This window comes from Ostrinia furnacalis, unplaced genomic scaffold (assembly GCF_004193835.3).
Source record: "Ostrinia furnacalis isolate ACB-3 unplaced genomic scaffold, ASM419383v2 OfSCF1808, whole genome shotgun sequence".
In the NCBI taxonomy this organism is placed as follows: domain Eukaryota; kingdom Metazoa; phylum Arthropoda; class Insecta; order Lepidoptera; family Crambidae; genus Ostrinia; species Ostrinia furnacalis.
Window position 1 is genome coordinate 219,586 of NW_021132047.1, and position 26,016 is coordinate 245,601.

Here is a 26,016-nt window from a genome sequence, read left to right on the forward strand (position 1 = left end):
AGTAAAGAGAAGTCAAAACAAAAGGATATTTGAAATGATAGGTATAGCGCGTATCTGAGGTATGAGAGCCGATAACATTGTCAATTATGACGTGACAGACTGACAGAGCATTTGAAGACTCGCTGACGTTTGCCCTCACAAAAACACCCTCCTGTGCCCTCCCATACCTCAGGTACTGACTCAGTTATGATCCGCTAGACCTGTAGTAGGATTAGCAAGCTGAAGTGGCAATGGGCAGGGCACATAGTACGCAGAACTGACGGCCGATTGGGCTGCAAGGTTCTGGAGTGGAGGCCGCGTACCGGAAAACGCAGCGTCAACGGGACGTCCACCCACAAGGTGGACCTACCTCATAAAGGTAGCAGGAAGGCGCTGGACGCAGGCCGCTACCAATCGATCAACATGGAAAACATTGGGGGAGGCCTATGTTCAGCAGTGGACATCCTATGGCTTAAATGATGATGAGACTTGTAGTATTTATGCTTAGGTACAGAACATTAATATAATATAGAATTCCACGCAACCTTCAAGTCGCACCTATCAATAAACCTTCTACCTTCAAAGCGTGCAAACATAAACAATACATGACATTGACTTATTATCGTAATTCAAATAGCAACGCATTACACGGTATTGTTACAGCGAGATGTAGGTAATGTGACATCGGAGGCACGTGTTTGGTTTAGTTATGTAGTTTGGTGAGATCATACAGGGTGGCCAAAACAGTGAGGTCTAAAAGAAAAATTTAGATTCCTTACATCAAGGTGTACCTAAATCACCCCCATGTATATTATACGATTGTGCTTAGTTTAGGAGATAGAGTTAATTTTGTGACATTTTAAAATTTTATGACCCAGTAGGCTTTAAACATTTTTATCTTTTTTTTGGGTTGACTTTTTTCAGATTTCTTTTTTTCGACTTTGTTATGAATTGCAGATGTTTGAAAAAAATAATCACCTTCCTATCTTTGATTCAAGATACAAAAGTTTTGCTAGAAACATAGTGAATAAATCTGCAGTATAAGATTGTATAACTATTAAGATAGTCGTATAATTAATGAAAAACGAAACTACATAAAATAATAATTAAAGATTATTTATATTTTTAGCAAATAAATTCGGAAAAAATGGCCCATAAGTCACGTGACAGCAAACACCAATCAGAAAGCGTTACGTCATTTTTTCTATCTTTTTAAATATAGTTTTTTACGGCTCTGGGTGCAAGCCCTTTTAGGCCAGATTGTCATTGCCAACATTTGAGTGTTGCTAGAAGGTTATTTTTGTAACCTTTTAGGTGATTTTTCGAAATTTGTAGATATTTTTCCTTTAAAGGGCTCAACAAATAATTTTACATTATGTCTCGAGTTTTGGCAAATAATGTTAGATATAGGTACTGTACAGTACAACTAAGTGATATAAATAATATAATAATACTATAGTTTCCCATTTATGAATAAGATGAGAGAGTACATTTTAAAAATAGGTTACATTTTTTATATTTCTGGTAATTTCTGACAAGATCCGACTGGCAACACTTTTCTTCATGTGAAGTCTTGACCCAGAGCCGTGAATTTCTATATTAAAAAAAAAGTGAAGTTTGTTGGTAAATAGGTATGTCATGAATAGTTCCTAACCTCATTTTGTTGTTATCATTATTCTTAAACAAAGTTCAACAATTTCTTTATAATATGTAGGTACATGATATCAGATTATGTTGTGTGAAATATCTAACTTACATTGAAATGATCTTCACAAAAATACATCCTTGATTTTGTTGATAAACAATGGACATCATATTTTACGTATCTGCTGATTGTTTGGTACGTATACCTATAAATAACTTGTTTGGCGTTTTTATTCTTGTGCTTGGGCACTATACAGGACTTGAAATACGATGGATCCATTTGTAATTAATTTAACTTTACAATTTCCGTACTAAAACAGCTGTGTTTTGCAAGGCGTGACGTCATTCAAGACGCCATGACGGTCGGGAGCGTTTTTGAGGGCTATATGTCAAATATTATTAAAAAAGCAAAATAATCCTTGGAGATGAGATTTTTTCCCAAAATAAGAGCGCATTTGTATAAAATAGGCATCAAGGTATATTATTAACTAATTATTGAAATTTGGGCGAAAAGCCTATTACACCGAATTGATTTGACCGATTCTTCATACAATTTAAAATCGGGCACAACTATCGGCCAACTAAAAATCGGTGGTCTGTAGAGATGGGTAGTGGGTAAAAACCCATTTCACCCGATTGGGTTTAAACCGGGTGATNGAAAAACGTCAACCCAAAAAATAGATAAAAATGTTTAAAGCCTACTAGGTCATAAAATTTTAAAATATCACAAAATTAACTCTATCTCCTAAACTAAGCACAATCGTATAATATACATGGGGGTGATTTAGGTACACCTTGATGTAAGGAATCTAAATTTTTCTTTTAGACCTCACTGTTTTGGCCACCCTGTATAGGCCACCTAAAGTCGAGTCAATATCCACCTATGTATCTCTAGTATCCCAATCAGCAAAAACAGACTTATACAGATGCAATAGCTTAAAAATGTAAAATATTTTGTATCGAGAATTTAAAGAAAATATACTATTTCTGTTTTTTCCTTCTTCATTAGGGAATATTCAGGAGTTTTTTCCAAACCTATCTTCCTTGATCATGTGGAGCCTTTTCCCATTACTTAGGTACTTGCAATAAGTTGCAATGTGAGGGACATGCTAGTACAAGCATAAACTTGTATAGCGAGCGTGGGGAGATTAGCCCAAATCCTCCATTTCATCATCATCATCATCATCATTTCAGCCACAGGACGTCCACTGCTGAATATAGGCCTCCCTCAATGACTTCCACATTGCACGGTTGGTAGCGGCCTGCATCCAGCGTCTTCCTGCTACCTTTCCCAATGGGAATGTCCCAATTCCCAAGACCAAAATATAAACTTACCAATAGCCATCCCGTCAGTGAAGTTGTGGAGCCCGTCGCCCATGATGACCATCCACGCGACCCAGGACATGGCTAAGTCGTCCCTTTGCCTCTAGTAGAATGATTCGTTCTCCTGCAGTGGATACTAAATGACCTGATGTGATGGGCTTAATACTAACTTACCAATAGCCATCAAGTCAGTAAAATTGTGGAGCCCTTAAGGAGTGGGATAAATCCTCCATTTGTCTCTGGTACAGCTCTGTTCTGGTGGCACCTGCAGTGGACACTAAATGACCTGATAATGATGGATCTTTGACTTACCAATAGCCATCCCGTCAGTGAAGTTGTGGAGCCCGTCGCCCATGATGACCATCCAGGCGACAGAGGACATGGAGGAAGGCGGCGCGTGCACGTGCCCGTGCGCGTGCGAATGACCATGGTGCGCGCGCGAGTGCTCTCTGGAAGTGACGTCATAAACAAATTAGGTTAGGCCTCCCCAATACTAGCGTCTTTCGAACGCTGTATTAGGCTGGTTTTAGAGTCACGCTGACCGTCAGCGCTGACAGCCGAAATGTATGAAGCGTCGGCGCCGTGCGATCATTCCCTTCATTCGTTCGTCACTCAGGAACGTTCCCTTCAATTACATACATATTGATCTGTCAGCGTCGACGATCAGCGAGCGGTCAGCGCGATTCTAAAACCCGCCTTAGTCTCGCAACCTCGACGAGGCACTGATTCTCTAAGCTGCTGCGTAGATCCGGCGTTCGGTAGCCGCTCAGCATTCGAAGTCGACGGTCGAAAAACGCTGGTTAGTAGTATAGTAAAAAATATCAGAGTAAGTAGGCCCAGGGTACTTATAAACTTTCCAAATAAAGCTTGCCTTACCGCCATTTTGTGACAACATATCTGCTGTTGCTGAGAAGAGGCGGAAGAAAATAGGCCAGCTTCTTATCTAATTTATAGCTAGTATTTTTAATTATGAATCATGAGTACTTTGACAGCACATCAAACTAAAAATGTCTGTTTTAAAATAGAAGCTATTGCAACTGCCATGTCATACTCATTAACTTGATGATCTATCATCCCTGAAAGCCAACAAAATTCAAAATTCATTGAAGAAATCTATTCTAGTGCGTAACTTACCTCAATATAACAGTGTAGCTGTCCCCATCTTTCAAGTCCTTAGCACCATCCTCTTTATGTTTGATGTTGTTCATCTCCACCACCGCTGGCGTTTCAGCCTTCAGCAACCAATCCTTGGCCGTCGGTTCCTCCTTAGCCTCAGGGTTCAGGGCATTCGAAGAGACTACACTGACAGAATTATTGTGCTTCGCTTTAGGAGAGGGAGGAATCTGACCATCCCTCATATGGTGATCATCATGCGTATCAGTATCAATCTCATCGTAGCAGTAAGGGTATCCAGAATATTTATGCTTGCATGTCTTTGTTGTAGGATCACCTTTTTCGTCTCTTTTTATGATGTTCATTATAGAATTCGACGTGGAATTGGTAATCGGAGCCTTAGCACCACCTGAGCACCCACCCACACTTTCGTCTTTCAACACACGGACGCGGGGAGGAAGTTTGTCTTCTTCCAACTTTTGACGACGTTTCCTCCATTCCACAACGACTGTTAAACCCTTTTCAGTGAAATAGAAGAAGACTACTCCCATCATAGCCGCTAGCCCCTTCCACATCCCATCATCATGTGAATGACTGACTTGTACAGCCGTTTCATGGTCATGATCATGGCTATGGTCATCCTCGATAGGACTCATTGCATGAGGCATCAAATGCAACAACGCGTCACCACATAATGTGCCTACAGCTAACGCTACAAGGAATTGCAGTAAATGATTGTAGTAGGTCTTATGCATGATAGGTATTACAGCAACTCCTAGAAGCCCACAAGCGCTGATGATGGCTATACTTAAACAGGAGTACAACCAAACTGCGAGCATGTTTTTGGAGTACGCATTCTCTTTTTCTTTCAAATCCCTGTCCTCCACTCTTCTGCTGGGAAGATTGGTTTCTTTTACACAACCATGTTGCTCTAAAGATGTGTTCGCTAGTTTTTGATATAACAGTATGGGGCAGATGGCCTGTAGGGTGTCTTGTGAGAGGAAGCCCTCTGCTTCGTGGTCATCCACGTCGTGGTTGTGGTCGTGTGGCGGTTTTAACCGCGTGTTTACTGTGGTTATTAGTTCAGCACTGCTGACACACTGGGGGCAGAAAGAAAAGGTGATGTTAGGTCGCATATTGGAAAAAAAATTAGGCTGTCTATGAAAGTTTTGAGAGTTTTTCGATACAAGTGGTTCGTGTGTAAGAACAGTTCGAACCCGATAGTCACTGTGAAAGGTTATAGATCAAAATTGCCCGTTTCCACCATCAATCCTTAATTTTTAAGTGACCCCTATGGCAACACATAACAGGAATTTTGTTTTCAAAGGGGTCACTTAAAATTAGGGATTGATGGTGAAAACGGGCATTACATGTATTAATGTCTGGAATTCTCAAGTTTACTTTTTACAATCAGGATTTTAAATAGAAGAAAGGCTTAGCGTGTTTAGATAACGTTTCATTATAATTAATTAATTAAGTTACTTTAGTTCGTTAAGTCTGATACAAAGATTATGAATGTAAATATAACTACCATTTTCTATTGTTGTCTGACAAATTGTATGCTCTTTAGCGGAACATAGTGATCCTACTGTAACAAAACAAATAAAGACTTTGTATGAACTAAGTTTGACACAATAATAACTAGAAATCTTCAACTTACATTTACAATATCCTGCTTAGCGCCAGTCTGGCCGATGTATTCTATATTCTCAGTCTTTTCAACTCCACCCGTGACCAACGTGTCCAGATCCAAATTCTTCAGCATTGTATTGAACCCAGTCAGATTCATGGTCATGCTCGCAGCATCACCGTACAGCCGGAAAATTTTCTCTACATACGCGTTAGGGTTCACATTTCTAAGCTCCCTTTTGGATCTGTCTCTGTGTTTAGTCTTCTGTAGTCTCTGGTACCTGTCTTCTTTTCTTTTATCTTCTATAACAGCTATGTGTCTCACTTCTGTTGCAGGGTCGAAGGTTAAAACTCCATCGTTTTGTATGTCTATATGGGATCCGCAGCTGTGCGCCGCGCAGAGAAGGCAGAATAGGCACACCGTGACGAAATGGTGCGACATTTTGGCTTACACTAAATGCTGGCTTATAGTTAGGATGCTTGATGCTGTCAGGATCTGACGGTCATATCTGGTCTGATCTGTGGACAAAGAGAGGGAGCTGTTAGTTGTTGTTTAAATTCATATGAGCAGTCTTCACGAATGGAGTTATAAGGAAATTCCGTTTTTCGATAACATAACAGTATTTAATTATTGACCAATATTGAAGTTATACGCGGTTTCTCTGTAACGCGAATTTCAAATTACGCGTTGATCGCGGGTATCCCCGCTTTCTCTGTCCATTCCGATAGAAGAACTGGGGATGAATAGAAACGTATTTTACAAGAACGTAAAAAAAAAAATGCTACCCAAGTGTCCCTTGCGTAAACCGTGGTATAAATTTTATCACTAACTAGCTTTTGCCCGCGGCTTCACCCGCGTGAAATTTAGTTTGTCACATATCGTCATAAATTATAGCCTATATGTTAATCTGGGTTATAAACAATAATACCTACTGTAAAGTTTCAACAAAATCCGTTCAGTAGTTTTTGCGTGAAAGAGTAACAAACATCCAGACATCCACACAAACTTTCGCATTTATAATATTTATTTATTTATATTAGGGAAACAAACAATTTTGATATACAGACAAATAATATAATAATAAAATATTAGTAGGACTAGTAGGATTAGTCCAACCCAATGACTATTTTTTTCAAAATATTTTGTGACATTTGACCTGATTCCAAAAATGTACTAGTAAAATCACCATAAACGTCAGGAGTTCAACACTCAGTCACCTTCAACCTAGCCGTGTTTTTATCCATAACGGCTGTACCTAATGATTTTTTCTTTTATCACTTTTCATCGTTTAGCCTTGTGCTAGATAAATTGATCGATCAAACGTCAAATTAGTGTGAATTGAATCTAACGGCACTGGCCGCTTCCGCTTGGCACCATTTGTTATTATTAATCATAACAAAAATCTTTATTTTCTCCTTCATATTATTGCAGTCTATTAATAATTATGTGCTATAAATTGGCATAGATTTAAACTGGCATCCGGGACTCCAGTCTCACAGAATGCCAATTTCTCGTTCCCATCGCTGCAACTCCTGTGTAGCCAGGATCTACAGCTTGACCGCCGAAACCCAACCAGTGAAAGTCAAGTTTGTCCCGGGGGAAAGTTAAACTGTCATTGGACCCGTAACGAAATTAATCAGAAGAACCACTAGGTGCAGTTTCCAACAGGATACATTTCCAATTTATCACGTTCATGTATATTGGCAACATTATAGCAAGGTGATTTTTGCTTTTTTATGAGTATTTTTTGTGAAAATAGATTTCACTTGTGGCGTACTTCTTTCGAGTTCTATTTGACTTTAAGGTATGTCTCACAGGAGGTTTTTATTCATCGTTTTGTCGGATATGATAAGGGAGTGCCTATCGAAAATGTATTTGATATTGAATATTATGTTGATATTTATAGATTTGAGAACTCTAGTGGACTGTAAGACATAGATCGTTTCATCCACAAAGACGCGCCCCACCAATTTTTGGTCTCAGTCGCGCGGAGTGCGGGGAGTTTGATCCGAGCAATCCGAGCGTCATTATTGTAGTGTGCGTGTGCACTCATGGATTATTTAGCGTGTACCGATAACACTCAGACATTAGCGGAAGAATGGTGGGGCGTGTATTTGTGGATGAAACGATCTGTAGATAAACTAACAAGCTATGCATGCAGACCTACTATTCCATTTTTCTTACTAACAAATCTTCCAATATTGGGAACGTCAATAATAAAAACTTGTAGTACACAAATTATCATCAATTTACAGGTGACAAGCATGAATTTTTTACAAGAATAAATCGATAGAAGAACTAACTGACTGGCAGCGCACAATATCGGCGAATGATGATACGAATTCTATTTGGGCTAAATAATTAGTTTAATAGAATAAGCAAACATTAAAGAGTTCACAATCTCTTTTTAACAATCGATTGTCGATCTCAAGCAGTTTGTCGTTTTTTTTAAATAGATACAAATCGCTGGTTCCAAGCGGAATAATCTTCATAAAAGAAAGTCATGCCTCATTGAGCACGGCGATACTAATAGCTGCGACACGGCTGCGTTTACTTTTTAGTTTTAGTCTGATGGAGACTGAACGTCGATGGAATATAATTATTTGAAAAATTAATGACCAACTCAACAGGTGGTCGATGACTGAATGGAAAATTTTACCCTTGATAAATAAATGGAAGGTCAGCTGATTTCCTTTTGTCTGGCCAGACAGTACTTATGAGATTCTTCCATAATTTCTTTGAGTTGTTCACGTTATTGTTAGTTAATATGTTTAGTATAAAATCTTTGGACATTTTACACTGCGCCTCTAATCCCAAACTAAGCAAATGAAAATTTCGACGGGTTCATCAAGTGTCTAATTAGCTCAGTTGGAGTCAAATACATTTTTAGTCTTTTGACTTTTAAAAGCATTGGGGGAGGCCTATGTTCAGCAGCGGACGTCCTATAGCTGAGTTGATGATGACGATGAAACTTCGCTCTGTCAAGCTCCCATTCTCTAATTAATTTCAAAAATTCTTACAGACGTAACAGAACATGCAGTTATTTCTGTTTTCACTTTGAAGCAGTCGGACCTTGAGCTAAGACTAAAAAGCCTACACGCGCCGTGTTTCTAAAAATACAATGCTGAACAAATTTAAACCTTATTGTCTTTAGATTTTATGATTGCTTCAACTACAATCGCTCAAAGTAAATAAGTAACAGTTCAGAATGATTGATAGTTCATAATTTCAATATTTCGAATATAAGTCAATGAAGTACCATCACTTTATTCAGAATGATTGATACTTTGATAGTAAATAATTTCAATATTTCGAATATGACCATATTTTAACGCTCGTATCCACAAACATTATTATGAGGTCAGGTCTCACAGTGCGCGTGGACGCACAGGGTGAGATACGAAACAATCAGAGAGCTCTATTCAACGCTGTGCATCGTTTGTGAATACGGGCGTAAGAAGTTTCAGAACAAATACAAATTTTTGATACTTTCACCGTTTAAAAATTATTTAGAGATTCTATTAAGCAGCAACACTGCCATCAACTGGCACTGCGATGGTATCACACCAGCTGTGTTGCCAAGATTCCCTGCCAGAATCACTTTAATACCTTATTTCCGTCTACCCACACCTACTGCAGTGGTGGAGACATCGCCAAAAAATTTAAGCACGTTAAACGAATACATCGTTTACTTTTATATCGTTAAATCTTCGGATTTGGACAAGGCCTCTCATAGCAAATTAATTTAAAATCTTTCATTATTAGAGGTTATTCGTACTTTGTGACATCTATAAAATCTAATTCATATCTAAATAATACCTCTATCATGTAACTTAGTGGTTGGTTACATAATTATGGTTTTTAGAATAACTTCCAGGAGTACCACAGGGATCATATTTTGGTCCTCTACTCTTCGTTGCAGCCAAATGATGTCCACTGCTGGACAAAAGTCCCCCAAGGATTTCTACACCGGTCCTGCTCTGTATCCACTTTTGATATTCGAAAAGTACTAAACTTTCGATTTACAAACAATCATCATCGTCATTTCAGCCACAGGACATCCACTGCTGAACATAGGCCTCCCCCATTAATTCCATATTGACCCGGTAGCGGCCTGAATCCAACGCCTTCCTGCTACCTTTATGAGGTCGTCAGTCCACCTCGTTGATGAACAATCGCATTTTTCAAACCAATGATAAATTACATCAAAATTATGCCTAAATATCTTTTTTGTCATTCCAACCCTATGATACGGAAGGCATCTATTTTCGTCCGCCGCAGTGGCAGTGATATCGCGGCACGTGAAGGTCAGAGACAGTGTGTGGTGCCTTCTAAGGTACCGTGCACTTGAAACGTACCATGATAGGAAGGCAAAGGTTAGACTGAGGCTTGAATTTCACTGACGTCTCATCACACCAATACAATTTCAGTTATTTTCGTTGGAATTCACGAAACACTATTGTTGTAATACTATAGGATTCAATAAAGATAATAATTGGGACTCATTGTTAATATTAAAATATGGTATCAAAGACTGGTATCCAACTAAAATAAATAAACAACTTAACAAGTACATATTATTATTATTAAGGATTTTGGAGCCATTCGAAATTGTGCTCTTTCTATTTTATAAGGAACATTATACTTAATTTGTACATATTTATTTGACATTAAAAAGAAAAAGTAAAGATTATTGACGAATTGAATTTTTTTAAGCAGTTATCTACTTTTGTAAAAGAGCTAATTTCTTCTTTATTAATTAATTAGTTGTTCAATCGTAAATAATACCAAATACTCACTGACAGTTAAAAAGTGTTTTTATTTTTGGCAAAGAGGCGGCTTGTTATTATGTTTATGAGCCTATTAAAAAAAAACTTCGGCAAGATTTATTACAACTCGGTCGAGTTAACTGCGCACCTGACAGGAGTGACGTCACGTCGACGCTCTGCGGGGTTACTCCGAAAACCGTCATCCGAAGTTTCGAATGTTGCCATACCTCTCACACGAAGAGAGATGCCAGCATGAGCAACGGTGACAGATAGACCCTAAACTACGTAAACAGCGTTTCAGAGTAGCCCCCCTGGTACGGGCGGGGCGAACGCGGAGGTGTGCAGTTTGCTCGATCGGGTTGTATTGTGATTTTTTAAAATAAATAAGTTTGCTCAGTACATTCAGTCATAGGCCCTTTCCAGCGCACTTATACACGTCCCAAATATAGCTTGCCCTACCACCACTTCGGGACAACATATGGGCTGGTGCTGAGAAGAAGTGGCGGAAGAAACCCAGTCACGTTTGTCAGTCTCTTTTTGTGTGTCTATTACCACAGAATAATAATAAGTACTACGTACAGGAGTTTCACTTCGCGAAGGTATTTAAAAAAATGTATGCTCAATCTGATTAACAATATGGTGTAATTTAGCCTGTCTCAAGAGTCAAGCACCATTTTGTTGACAAACGTCAGTGATCGGCACTGCGCCGAAGCTATAGGGCTGACTTCGGTAAAATGATGTGACGTGAGGTGCCAAACTGCGGAAAATGGCGGAGGAAATACATGATTTAGCATGAATTATCATGAATAATATTAACTACTTATTTACCTCTCAGTGTGTGGGCAACTTAAAAAAAAAGTACATTCTGTGTTTTTATTATTATTTAGGCAGTTAAATACTGCACAGCAAGAAAATAAAGAAAATGGTGTACTAACCATTTTCTTTATTTTCTTCATTCATACACAAGAATACGCGTGCGTGAGTCAATGTTCGCTCGTATGTGAGGCCTTGTCGAATAGTATCCTGTAGGTGGGCCATCGTGCGTGTTTTGTTTTCGATGTAAACTCGCGAAGATGAACAGGCCTGCTATTACGTATTAGATATACCGGTTTCACAATCCAAATTCGAAGCATCACTCACATTTCGACTGACATCAGTATTGTTATACGTATAACCAATTGACACAAAAGCTGAACACACAAAATTCGAACGAGTGTAAAATTTATCCGACACGTGCCATCACGACTGCTAGACTGCTAGACACTCTTGCGCATGCAAATCGTTGTCACTTTCGTTGATGCCGTACTTTTAGTTTGGAATACCTACGTGCTTTGGCATATAAAAATATTTTTTGTCACTCTCGATTGAAAATCTATGGTTTTTAGGGTTCCGTACCTCAAAAGGAAAAAACGGAACCCTTATAGGATCACTTTGTTGTCCGTCCGTCCGTCTGTCAAGACCCTTTATCTCAAGAACGCGTGAACGTATCAAGCTGAAATTCACATGAAATACTCAGGTCTATTGTCCCTTTAAGCTGTAAAAATATCAAACGTCTAAGCCAATCCAATCAAAAGATACAGCCGATTATGTCGATATTTTCAACAAATTTTCGACACTCGCAAAGGAATCAAAACCTACAGGATACTTCCCGTAAACTCAGAATCTTGAAATTTGGCATAAAGCATTGTCATATAATGCAAATATAGGAAAAATTGCAAAAATTAAATTTTTTTAGTTATATAATATAATAAAAAAAATTTAATAAAATGAAACTTACTACCTTATTTCTCACGAACGAATAAAGGTATCAAATTGAAATTTATACCAAATACCTAGATCTATTGTCCCTTTAAGAAGTAAAAAAATCAAACTTCTAAGTTAACGCGATCAAAAGATACAGCAGTTTATACCGACACCTTAGACGAATTTCCGTCACACGCTAGGGAATCAAAACCTACAAGGTACTTCCTGTGAACTCAGAATCTTGAAATTCGGCACGAAGCAACGTTATATAGTACAGATAAAGGAAAAATTGCGAAAATGATAAATTTGAAGTTATATAAAATTTAAAATATTATTTTTGCTTACATGACATAAAATATTTTTTTAATAATTATAAACTTACTACCTACCCTTTTTCACATGAACGCGTAGAGATATTAAAGTTGAAATTCATATCAAACACTTCTTAAATCTAATTGCCTCTAAACTGTGAGAAATTCTAAATCAACGCAAAAATTCAAAACGCTGAGGTAGGTACCTACCTATAATGCAAATATAGGAAAAATAAATAAATAAAAAATAATCATACCGCATATTTTGAAATTCGCCACTACTCGCAACGGAATCAAGTAAGTAATTTGATTTAATAATTACGTCATAAATTGTAAACCGCTACGTTTGTACGGCGGAACCCTCGGTGTGCGAGCCCGACTCGCACTTGGCCGGTTTTTCAAAATTATACCCACTATGGAGAAGCTCTTGGCCTGCTTCTAACCTGATGGAAAATGATGATCAGGCTGAAGGTGGAAGCTTCACCCGGAATTTTCAACCACAGAGAAACTGGTCATATTGCATCTATTTGGCGAATTTACACTTTTTGGTTTTTTAAAATACTGGAGTACTTTCACAAAGAAGTAAAAATTGTTGGGGATTATAGATTATACTTCTTTTTGATTACTCTCGCACCCCGCGCTAATTGGTTGGGCGCGTCTTCGTGGATGGCAAGATCTATAACAGGCTATTTGCAAAAACAAACGTAGTTTAATGTACTGTAGGTAGACCGTATCATTAGTGCCGGTGGATAATTTTTAATGAAACTAACGTCGTTACTCGTTGTATAACGAACTCGCCAAGGTCGTGTGACGCACACTTGCGACGCCTTGAACTAGACTGGAGTCGCGGTGAAGCCAAAATTCAGTCGCATTTAATATGCGTCCGGTGGACAGACGACTTTGACTTTGAACGCGTTATATGAACTGACGACATTGTCATTGAAAGTTGAAATTAGAATTTTGCAGGATCATTTGCAAGTTGGGGAATGTGGGTAGAAAATCTAGGATGTTCCAATTAAGTGGGAATATTGGGAAAACGTTACCGAAAATATTTTAAGTAGTGTATAAAATTATTTCCTGAAAAAAATAAATACTGGAAGACAAACTTGAAGGTCATGAAATGAAATAGTTTATTCAGTACATAGGTCCTTTCCAAGGCACTTATACACGTCCCAAATATAGCTTGCCCTACCACCACTCCGGGACACCATGGGCTGGTGCTGAGAAGAAGTGGCGGAAGAAACTAATGCCCGTTTTCACCATTTCTATAAGGTGACTGACGGTCAAATAGGGGATGGTGTGGTGGATCACCTCTGAAGATGTTAGATGTAAAGATTTTGAATTTTCTTCATTCGCGATTCGCGAGACCTACGGAAAAAGGCTGTTAAAGTCACGTCTGAAGATTTTTGCGAAAGTTTGGATGTCTGGATGTTTGTTACTCTTTCACGCAAAAGCTACCGCACGGATTTTGTTGAAACTTTACAGTATTATTGTTTGTAACCCAGATTAACATATAGGCTATAATTTATGCCGATCTGTGACACAAAATTTTACGCGGGTGAAGCCGCGGGCAAAAGCTAGTAAAGAATAAAGGCTTTGAAAGTCAAATCATCATCCTAGACTGCATCCCACTTAACATCAGGTGCTATTGTGGTCAAATATCTGCCTTGTTATGCATAAAAAGAGCGAGACCTACGGAAAAAGGCTGTTGAAGTCAAATCTGAAGATCTTTCATCATCATCAGGTCATTTAATCTCCATTGCAGGAGCACGAACCTTTCTAAAGGCAAATGGAATATTGGATTTGGAGTCACTGGAAGACAGACTTGAAAGAGGTGAAGAAATAGGGGATGGTACGGATCACCTCTTAAGATGTTTAGAAACTTCTCAATCGCGAGATCTACGATTCTACTAATATTATAAATGCGAAAGTTTGGGTGTCTGGATGTTTATTACTCTTTCACGCAAAAACTACTGAACGGATTTTGTTGAAACTTTACAGTATTATTGTTAATAACCCAGAATAACATATAGGCTATAATTTATGCCGATCTGTGACACAAAATTTTACGCGGGTGAAGCCGCGGGTGAAGCCGCGGGCAAAAGCTAGTAAAGAATAAAGGCTTTGAAAGTCAAATCATCATCCTAGACTGCATCCCACTTAACATCAGGTGCGATTGTGGTCAAATATCTGCCTTGTTATGCATAAAAAGAGCGAGACCTACGGAAAAAGGCTGTTAAAGTCAAATCATCATCATCATCATCATCGTCAGGTCATTTAGACTCCACTGCTCAGCACGGCTCCCTCTTAATTCCTGATTTGGCCTTCACTCCCCTCTGATATCATTATTGACTAACAATGTTTACTCTATGGTCTGAATGTGCTCTACATAAGTCAAACCTGAGTTCAAGGCCAAGTGCGTATCAGTACCAGCCTTGATTGGTAACGTGACCTGCGTCTATTTTATTACGCGTGAAACTTCGTTGAAACGAATTTCCTTTCTGATAGGACGCCTCAAGTCTATACATCTATACTAATATTATAAATGCGAAAGTAATTCTGTCTGTCTGTCTTGCTTTCACGCCAATCCACTGAACCGATTTTAATTAAATTTGGCATAGAGATAGTTTGAGTCCAGGGAACGGACATAGGATAGTTTTTATCCCGGTTTTTGAAACAGGGACCCGCGCGATAAAGTTTTTCTGTGACAGACAAAATTCCACGCGGGCGAAGCCGCGGGCGGCAAGTTAGTAATAATATACAGTGTAAACTCTAACGACAATGGACGGAGCCTTTTTCGACGTTAAACAGAGATTTGAGTCAAATTGAGTGACGTACTTGTAATTCTTAACTACTCGCTCGATCTATCAGATCAATCGATTCGAAATCGAATTGATATGTCACATTGTCTCAACTCTAAAGGCTGGTGATATTACGAAATGATTTACACATATCCTTAACACATCCTCTCAACGAGTACAGAATGATGATATCGAAGGTGAGTATATTCAGACAAGGCAACGATGGTTATGTGTGCAATAGCCTAGCCTTAGACCCATAATAAATTACTAAGATTACATATAAATACATAGAATTTTAACCGGCAGACAGTGGTGATGAATAAGTTTGTTGGGGCGTTTCTTCTCAGCACTTGTCGTGAAGACCAACATGGTCTTGAAGCGCTGGTAGAGCAAAATGATTATGAGACACGTGAAGGCTCCATAAGACCAAAACATTAAAGTTTTTTTTTAGTCTTTTATTTTAATATTTGACGATTTGTAAGCACTATTTTTAATAGTCCATGCAAATAAAGGAATTTTGGAATACAAATTCTTATTTATAAACGTTTTGCACATGCGACCAAACATTGGGGTCAAAGCTCTATTTGATCAAATATTTGCGATACGCAAGCGTTTCCCAGACACTACTTCCTGTTATTGAAGGACCATGTTACTGGTGATAACGGATTTCAAAAAATTTTGAGTGAACAAGAATCGCGCACTGAAAAAAAGAGACGCCAGAAAATAAAATAGGCATAGAGAAAAATTTACTATGACAGTTTTAAATAATCAAATTGTTTAACAAAAAAATTATAGAATCTGAAAGCATGTTTCATACCAGGAATGTAGGGATTTTTTAGGGTTCCGTAGCCAAAATGGCAAAAACGGAACCCTTATAGTTTCGTCATGTCCGTCTGTCCGTCTGTCCGTCTGTCCGTCTGTCCGTCTGTCTAAGTCCTAAGGCACCCCCTGGTAACCCCCACGATTTTGGGGTTACCTACCGATTCCAAGATTGAAAGACAATGACATAGACCGCAGACTTGCTATGCAGATGCGCCAGTGAGTACTAATCTGTGCGACATGACTGTGTCACCCTCTGATGCTTGGCACCCGGGGCATCTTTGAGCTATCAGTTAACCAGATTAGGCTGTTCTGTTGGGATTTTGGTCCACTTTTCTAGTCGTCCCTTGTTTAAGATCTATCCACTTACTTATTAGATCAATCCAAGGGGTTCGCGTATAGGATTAGTTGCAAGCAACCGACTCAGTCTTCCCTTTGCCCGACTGGTTGGGGGTGGACCAGAGCCGATAGCAAGATGGAGCCTATATGGACCGGTTTGCCCGTAGCTGCCGAGGCTTGCATGGTGAGATTTAAGTGCNTGCATGCTAATTAACTCTTTCAACGATTTTTGGTTTGATCAAAGTATCTCTTATAGTTTTTGAGATAGGTTGATTAAATTGACATAATAAGTTTATTATATTTGCTGCTACGGAACCCTTTGTGCGCGAGCCCGACTCGCACTTGGCCGGTTTTTTGAGTCATCAAATACACAAATGGGTAAATAAGTTGACTGAGTTTCTTTTGCCACTTACTTCTTAGCACCAGCGTTTAAGTAGCCTCAAAAATGGAAGTCATGAAAAGGGGCTTACATACGAAATATTAATTAAAAAATTAACACAAGCATTATAAGATTTTTGTATTTGTACGCTTAGCTTCGAAAAAAAAAAACATTTTTTAATCATTTATAAACCGGAAACCGGACAAGTAAGTCACGCGCAAACACTTAACGCCAATAATGAATGATGCAACAAAAAATCACGGTATTTTTATCAATATCAACTAAACAACATTAAAGTGGCGCTATCGTTAACTTAAACCCGTGCTTTGTGACCTGGTTTTGATTCTGAAGCGTTGATACGATGCAGGGCTGTCAATTATTATATTAAAAAAAAAATGTGAAAAAAAAATCTGGTTCTGGCAGTAAATAGGATCACCCACCCTATTCCAGTGGATTTCGGAGAGGCGACTAAGGGCCAAATATGCGAACATCAGTGGGGAATGTATGCCTGTACACCTTTAAACACATGGTTTTCCATATTTTAAGTAAATGCTTAACGGTGAAGTATTTTTTTTACTGTATTTTGACGTTTATAAGTGCCACTAGTGGTCAAAATTGAATAAAATATTTCGATTTTTTTTATACTCATTGTCGTTGGTAAAAAAGAGATGGAACATTTAAAAAATGTTAAGATCGCATTAAACATGCGATCTTAACATTTTTTAAATGTTCCATCTCTTTTTTACCAACGACAATGAAATGTGTTATAACAATTCCAATGTTCTTTTCATTTTGACAGCCCTAGTGAAAGTGCACGATAAGTGCAAACAAGCGGCAAATCAAATAAAATCAAATCAAATACTATGAAGAACATAAACACATACCGCCGGGCACTTCCTGTTGTGGAAACAAATAATTTATGATTAGAAAATAGGTATTAGAAGATTAGATAAATCGTACAAAAAAACTGTCAATCAAAAGACATAAAAAAGTTCAAACGGCACGTGAAATAAAGTATTTTTCATCATCATCAGGTCATTTAGTCTCCACTCCAGGAGCACGACCCTCTAATTGACCAGAGGCAAATGGAGGATTTGTCCTACACTCCCCACGCTGGCCAGACGGGTTGGGTAGTCCTCATATTCGCATAATTTTGTGCACAGTTATAAGGAAGAAAAGCTAATTAAAAATTGAATAAAAATTATAGTTAACTCAGTGCGGTCAAAACCTGCCTTGTTTTACATTAAATTAAATGTTTCTTTCATTTAAAAAAATCTTACATGAATGAAGCACGCTAAGTTTTTGCTGTTACATTGAAATGTCTAGGACGAATATTTGACAGTTTTTTTTGTACTTACGCGATGTAGTAGTGGTAGAGAGAACTTTAATAACAATATTAACCTTATGGCTCGCGTATATAACAATAATATTATACATATAAAAAATATACAGACGTATTTTTGCCCCACAAATGTGTACCACTGTTGCTGGGTGAATAACAGTAATCTACGCAGATTTACTTATAAAAATAACGCATAATCATTACAAATTAAGCGTATAATCTAAATTATACATTACAATGGCGTGTCAATTCTAAATTACATTATCTAACTAGGAATCGAATATGTATAATCCGCTCTTTATATTGGATAATCGTTGTATAATAATGGACTGGCGTGATAGTTGAAAATGTTCTAGAATTATAATTTAAAAAATTCTAGTCCATTATTTGACCTCACTGTTTGGTAGCCTACTGCTGGGCGTATGACTCCAAGGGAAAATAATTTAAAAAACTAATAATAAAAACAAAAGAAAAAAGGAGAGAGAAAGAAGTATCAAAATAGTTTTTCAGTGATTGATGAATCATATTATGTAGGCATCAGATTTTATACAAAAATTAAAAATAAGAAAGTACGTAACTCAGACTTGACGTGAAGTCGCAGGCAAAAACTAGTGTACCATAACACTACATAAATATAAGAATACTCGTCCCCACCAAGCCAAACTTTCCCAGTACTGCTAATTCTGAACGCAAACACACTTCTGCTAGCGCGTTAGTTTAAAGCTATATCCACATTTACACGTTGAAGACCTTTACGAAAGTCATGATGATTTCACTACATAGTGTAAAATAAAGGCGCTTTCCGCTGTCTGTCTCTATGTATACTTAGATCTTTAAAACTAAGCAATGGATTTTGATGCGGTTTTTTAAATAGATAGAGTGATTCGTGAGGAAGATTTATACATACTTATGTATACTTAGCACCCGTGTAAAGTTAGGGCAGGTCGCTAACACGGAGCACCGGGGTCTTTTTAGTGGGTATGCCTCGTCCTTCTGACTTGGTGAGCCCCACATAACCTACCCTGTCCCCGCAGGGTAGGTATGCGATTCAACGCATTTTTTCCCCGTAAAAAAAAGGTCGCTAATTAGAACTAAATTACAAAAAAAACACATCCACCCGACTGTACAAAAGAAGTATTATCACACTTACCTGATAAAAGATAAAAAAAAAACACAAAATTATTTATCACCAAGACACTCCGTTACGATAACGAGATATAACGATACGTGCTCGTTACACGGCCGTTACGTGCACTCTACGCGACGGACGAAGGTGCGCCCTTTATAAACCTGCGCTTCCAAGCCGTGCTATGCTATTTATCAGTTTCCGCACTTGTTTTTTTATCTACATATTTGTTTGATAGGTGTATTTTGATATAATTTGGATTATTAAAATTTATTCTCATTGTAAGATTTAGAAAATACGAATCTAAATATTAAGGTGACTGACTGACATAGTGATCTATCAATGCACATCCCAAACCACTGGACGGATCGGGCTGAAATTTGGCATGCAGGTAGATGTTATGACGTAGCCATCCGCTAAGAAAGGATTTTACGAAACTCCACCCCTAAGGGGGTAAAACGAGATCCACGCCACGGTAATAATATCATACAGTATTGTAACTTCATATAAACAGACGGAACGCGAGCTTTCCTTCGAAATTCAAATCTCGGTATGCGCTCGACATGCAAAAGTCGGGGGTGTCGCGAATGTGCCGAACGAACGTCCGTGGCCTAGTGTCGAAAATGACTAGTTATTGAATTTGACTGACCGTCATTTACGGTCTAAAAGTGATTCAATTGGTCAAAAACTAGTCATTAACTGACAAAAATTGACATTTGCAGTCAGTTTGATTTGAAATGAAAATTATCCTACTATAAAAATTATAAAGGCGAAAGTTTGGATGTCTGGATGTTTGTTACTCTTTCACGCAAAAATCACTGAACGGATTTTGATGAAACTTTATAGTATTATTGTTTATAACCTAGAATAACATAATTATATGCTATTATTTATGAGATCTGTGACAGACTAAATTTCACGCGGGAGAAGCCGCGGGCAAAAGTTAGTGTTGTATAAAACCAGCTTTTGCCCACGACTTCGCCCACCCGAAATTAAAATTACAGGTCAATATGATTAGTAAAGTTTCAAAATTATTTAAGTAGTTTTATTTTTATTAAGTCTACTAATCACAAAACAGAACGCATTTTTATCCTATTCCATTCACAAAGTAATTTTGTTTGTCTAAATAAATAAAAAATACAATCACAAAAATTCACAAAAGTAGATAGGAATTTTAAGTTGGCAGATGTAATTAGAATGGGTACTGTAGGTGAGCAGCCCTATCGCATGTTGTCATACTGTGACGTACCGCGCGGCTGTTGACATTTATTTCAAAAATATGGCCGAGTTGGAATACTGTATAGATAGTATTACCGTGTCCACGCGTACGAAGTCGCGGGCGGCCATAAGTCATAATTTTAATTCATTTTAAGCCATAATGTTACACCAGTATATTCAAATTGAGCCAAATACATAATTAAAGTAGGAACAAAAAATAAAAGAGCTTTTTAAGAGCCTGCTTGCAAAAATAAAATTAGTGTTATAAGTTTTTTTTTACTTTTTATGAGTTTTACACAATTTTAAATAGCATAGCTATCATCACATCAAGCATCACAAAGTGGCATCTTAAGCACTTACAATAGGTACTATTTCACAATAAAAACTCATGTGCTGTCAACTGTACATTGTTATCAATAATCCACGTAGAGGGCGCCACATCCGCCTGTAACGATTGTGTTGTAGTTGATAAGTATATCGCAATGTACCGTTAATCTCGTTAAAGTATAACGGGGACGTTAAAGCCATTGTTTTGCGTTGCAACGATAACGCCCGTTTATCGGTGATAAGCCGTTAAGTATCACTTTACTGGAATATCTTGTGTGATAACTGGGGCGTACAACGTAATAAAATATAGCAGCGGTCATATAATATTAATAAAAACTTGAGATATGACATTAAGATGTCCTTGCAAGAAATTTATCATCATCATTAGGTCTTTTAGTCTTCACTTCACGATCCTGGTTAATTTACTAAGGTAAATGGAGGATTTAGCCTATATTCCAATTCCAACACTCCCAACACTGGCCAAAAGTATTAATATTGTGCAATAAGTAAAATAGATTTTATACAAAAGGTTGATCAGTTCGAATTTCTTTTTCAGTTTTCTGGGGACATGGTGTGCGAAAATGTTAAAGAAATTATTTAGCATATTTATTTATTGACTTATACAGTAATATACTGTTTTTATAACAAAACATACTAAAGATAAAGACCTAAAAGAAAGCTTTAGTAGCTATCTATATCTCTATGTTTACTCTTTTTCGTCAATTTCGCAAAACAAAATAATATCACAGGCGGTTGACCGGCGCGTGACTCAAGCGAACCACAGCGAACGTGTGGCGAACGTCTGTCGCGCTCGCATTCGTCCAAGACAGTCTTGCTAGGAGCGGTGTCTATGTGTGCGTGGCTCGAGCGCGTTTAGTGTGGAGTTTGTCTTCTGTTATATTTTGTGCCTTTACTCTATGGACATTCAGCAAAAAACTTGAAGCCGACGCGCGTTGGACTTTGGACTGTAATTTCTTCAATTAGCGTCCAATTTTAGTTGGCTTATTTGGAATTTCGGCGTTACTACAAAACATATCGTCAGTTGCAGGTTCACTTGGGGTAACTGACAAAATACGGTTTTTGAGTTAAATATACAGTTTTTCTTAGTTTTTTCTGCTCTTTCGAATGGTATACGTAAAAAAATTCTAGCTTTAAAAAAAATACAATTACACGGACATTTTCAGGTGTGAACTTTTCAGATTTCCTTCACAATTTTGGTGTAACTAACATTGTAATAATTTTACCAGGTTGAATTGGTGTATCTGTAATAATGTAAAAATTTTGCTACAAAACTTTGCAATTACACTGATTTGCTAAGGTTTATAACATGAAATAAAATAGGAATTTAGAAAGTTTTAAGGCATATTACATTATTATTATACCAGCAGTATCAGTTATAGAAGTTAAAGTTAGCTCAACAAAAAAAAAAATTGAAATTGAGCAACTATCCAGCCAACTAGGCGTCACTGCGCGTTCCTAACATTAACCTGTTGTTACTCTGTTACTTTTACTGTTGTAGTACTCATGACCTTAATTCAACATTGCTATAAAGAGGTGGGAAATTAAATCCATTTTGTTTTCAGTTTAAGTTGCCCCGTAGAGATAAATACGGTATTGGTAAGTCAAAGCTTAAAAAAATATTGAAATTACTTAGTTTCACAGTAATACTTTAGTTATTTCAATATTTCTGTCTTAAAAAAATTAAATACACATATTTTCTTGATTTTCATGGCTTTTTTAACATTTTTAATGAATAAAATAAAAGTTACTTCTAATAAAATTTTAAAAAAATTCAAGAAAACGACAAAATGTTATTTTTTTCATGAATTCTCTTATTTTTTAATACTTTTACATAAATTATCCAGCAACTAAGTAAACAAAACCCGGCAAATACATCAAATTATTTAAATTTGAGCAGTACTTACACCAATTTGACCTATGTTTTTTCCAAAAGTATGGTGTAAAATTAGTGTAACTGTCAAAAGTACAAAAATACATTGGTGTAACTGCAATTTATTTCCTTAACTAAGACATATTAGATAATTCTTTTTATTTAATCTAAAACCGCGTAGAATTCTAAGCATTTCTGTAAAAACAGATCTAAAAAAGGTTAAATAGGAAAAAAGTTATGTCCGATTTAAGACGAAAAAAAACTTTAAACGGCTCTACTGAAAAACTGTATTTTGTCAGTTACCCCAAGTGAACCTGCAACTGACGATATACGACTTTAAATTTGAGTGAGCAGAGTTTAAAATTGCATGTAGAATATTCTGCAAGGTATAATAGGCTTTGTGATTATGCACGTAGAGTGCAAAATTGCATGTGTTTGTTCGCTAATTCGTGATCGATTGTTCACATTTATTTATAGGCAGAAATGAATCAGCATTCGTTTAACGACTCGTGTTTCGTTACGGAAAAAACGAGACGGAAAATTGTATTCGTTATTATAGTTTCGGATGGAATTTTATCGTTATTCCGATGGCGAATTATTATTGTAATATCCTTAAATGTACAGCCGACAGTAGATCTGATGCATGTTTTGTTCGAAAATAGCACCTAATGCAAGGAAATAAGAGACCTCAGTGTTTCGCTATGCATGTTGTTGTGGAAAAAAATTTTTTTTTTCATTTGTCATCATTTTACAAAGGAAGTTCTTAAACATTATTACAATTTATTGCATTGGCATAAACCACTGAGGTTTGTTTGCAATGCTAGATTAAATTAATTAATTAAAACCTATTAAAACTACATACATATTAATGCAACAGTGTTTACATTGAAGCGCTGTCGTCTGTAGATACAGTATTTTGTCCTAAATATTACATACGAAATGCGGTTGCGGGTTTGAGTCTTGTTAGAGGCAAATAATAATGTGATGAGCACTAGTTATGAACGTCTTAGTTGATATAAAATGAGTTGTTGCTATTTTAGTTATTATTTTTTATTTAATTACACAGAATTTTGTAAGACCTAGAAGATGTCCAGTCATACAAAATTACAAACCTTGAATCTTTTGCCAACTTCATACGTAGGTAGTCCTCTAATATTTTAGCTAATTATAGCGCTATTTAATCTAAGATATTTCCATGAAACCGGGAAACTCCTGACTCTGATTTGTCAAGGAAAATTAATTAATTAATTATTAATAGAATTAAACTGTATGTAAAATTTAACAGATTATGGGTGGACTCGACCAAACAAGAGTAAATATTAATCTCAGAATAAATCGTTAGTTATTCGACATTTTGACATATTTCCCATACTGAAACTGCCAATGTGCCAGTTATACCAGGAGTTATTCTCGGATAAAAGTTTGGTCGAATCGGGCCTGATTAATTGTTAAAATCCAGAAGTTTCTTTCAGTTTTGTTATTTTCATTTTTTTTTAATACTGAGAAATCCGTCGTTGGTGGACGTGGACGAAAACAAGCGAAATGACCCTATTACAAACAGTAAAACAGTTATCTTAATATTTAATTACTGTGACATAACGAGTTGAACTTGAAATCTTCTACTTGAGATAAGTTCTGAGTACAGACACTATTTGTTATCTCGTTAATAAATAATACAAGGGCCTATTTGTAGTTGAGACGCTTTTGATTTGAAATGAGATCATCAATATAGTCACATATTAATATAAGAGAATTATTATGTAGAATCTATACTAATATTATAAATGCGAAAGTAACTCTGTCTGTCTGTCTCGCTTTCACGCCTAAACCACTGAACCGATTTTGATGAAATTTGGCATAGATGTAGTTTGAGTCCCGGGAAAGGACATGCGATAAAGTTTTTTTGTGACAGACAAAACTCCACGCGGGCGAAGCCGCTAGTATGGTATACAAGTATGAAGTGTCATTAATAAAAAAGTTCAAATAGTTCTTCTTGCCTTGTCGACAACAAACCTACACAGTGTCAGCCCTGTGCGTCCACACGCACTGTGAGACCTCATAGTGATGTTTGTGAATACGTTAGATACAATCAGCAAATATTTTTGCCAAAGTATGCAGACGGCATAAAAAAACTTTATCTCGGTGGGGGATCAGTATTCGAGTCTCGGTGCGAACAAACATAAGCTTGTATTTCGACGAAATGCAATGTGTTTTGAGTTATTTGTGAACTGTGAGCTGAGTGTGAGTTTACATAAAACGTGCTCTAGTGAGCGCGTTTAAAAAATGTATGAAAATTTTAGTTTTTGTTTTTTCCCGCTAGGGGCGCTGTACAATCCGTCATAACGGATTGTACAGCGCCCCTAGCGGGAAATAAATGTATGCATTTAAAATGTCATTTTTTGACGCGCTCACTAGTGAGCGCGTGTGATGAAAACCCACACTAGGACCTCTGATGTTTTTGTAGTGAATTCCGATGGTTGTTATATTAGTTATATTCATAACAAAATAAAAATTTAAGTGCACAGATGATGAACAGACAATTTATAGAGAAAAAGTGAGAATTTTGTGAGATTGTGTGTATTATTTAAAGGTCTTATAAAGATTTGAAAAAGACTTAATTCCAGATATACTAAAGTATTACAAAGTTTGTGAGGATGGATGTTTGTTACTCCACGCTAAAACTACTGGACGGATTTTGATTAAACTTTACAATACTACGGTAGATGTCTAATTAGCACAGGCAATTATTAAAAAATACTTTTTTTTGAAAATATCATCCAGAAACGTGGCCTCTCACTATAGGCCTCTTAGAAGCTCAAAGTTGCACAGCGTGCTATGAAGAGGACCATGATCGGTGTTTCTTCGCGAGATCAAATCAGAAATGATTAGATCCGTAAACGAACTTAAGTCGCTGACATAGCCCGACGGATTAGCAAGCTGAAGTGGCAATGGGCAGGGCACATAGATCGAAAACTAGCAGACTTTATGCTTTATTTTGTGTCGATAAAAGATTTCCTATTTCTACATGGCTACTTAAGACAGATGATCAACTCAAGTAGTAGTAGTACGCAGAACTGCCGGCCGATGGGGCAGCAAGGTGCAAGCAAGCAGCGTAGGACATCCACCCACAAGGTGGACCGACAACATCGAAGGCGCTGGACGCAGGCCGCTACTAACCGGGCAGCATGGAAAGCATTGGGGGAGGCCTATGTTCAGCAGTGGACGTCCTATGGCTGAGATGATGATGATGATCAACTCAAGT

General features: G+C 37.2%; 1 protein-coding gene across 4 annotated transcripts in view; it reads right to left on the bottom strand.

The window, feature by feature from the left end:
• foi (solute carrier family 39 fear-of-intimacy) overlaps positions 1 to 26,016 on the bottom strand; it is a 48,334-nt gene that overhangs the window by 2,945 nt on the left and 19,373 nt on the right. For 3 of the 4 annotated variants that reach the window (XM_028305892.1, XM_028305894.1, XM_028305896.1), the window contains exons 2-4: positions 5,720 to 6,207; positions 4,081 to 5,159; positions 3,259 to 3,395 (exon numbers count right to left, since the gene is read on the bottom strand). In XM_028305892.1, coding sequence (XP_028161693.1) covers positions 3,259 to 3,395; positions 4,081 to 5,159; positions 5,720 to 6,130 — 1,627 coding nt within the window. In that variant the 5' untranslated portion in view covers positions 6,131 to 6,207. Of the gene's footprint in view, positions 1 to 3,258; positions 3,396 to 4,080; positions 5,160 to 5,719; positions 6,208 to 19,342; positions 19,446 to 26,016 lie in introns of those variants that run through there. The other variant, XM_028305895.1, reaches the window with a different exon arrangement.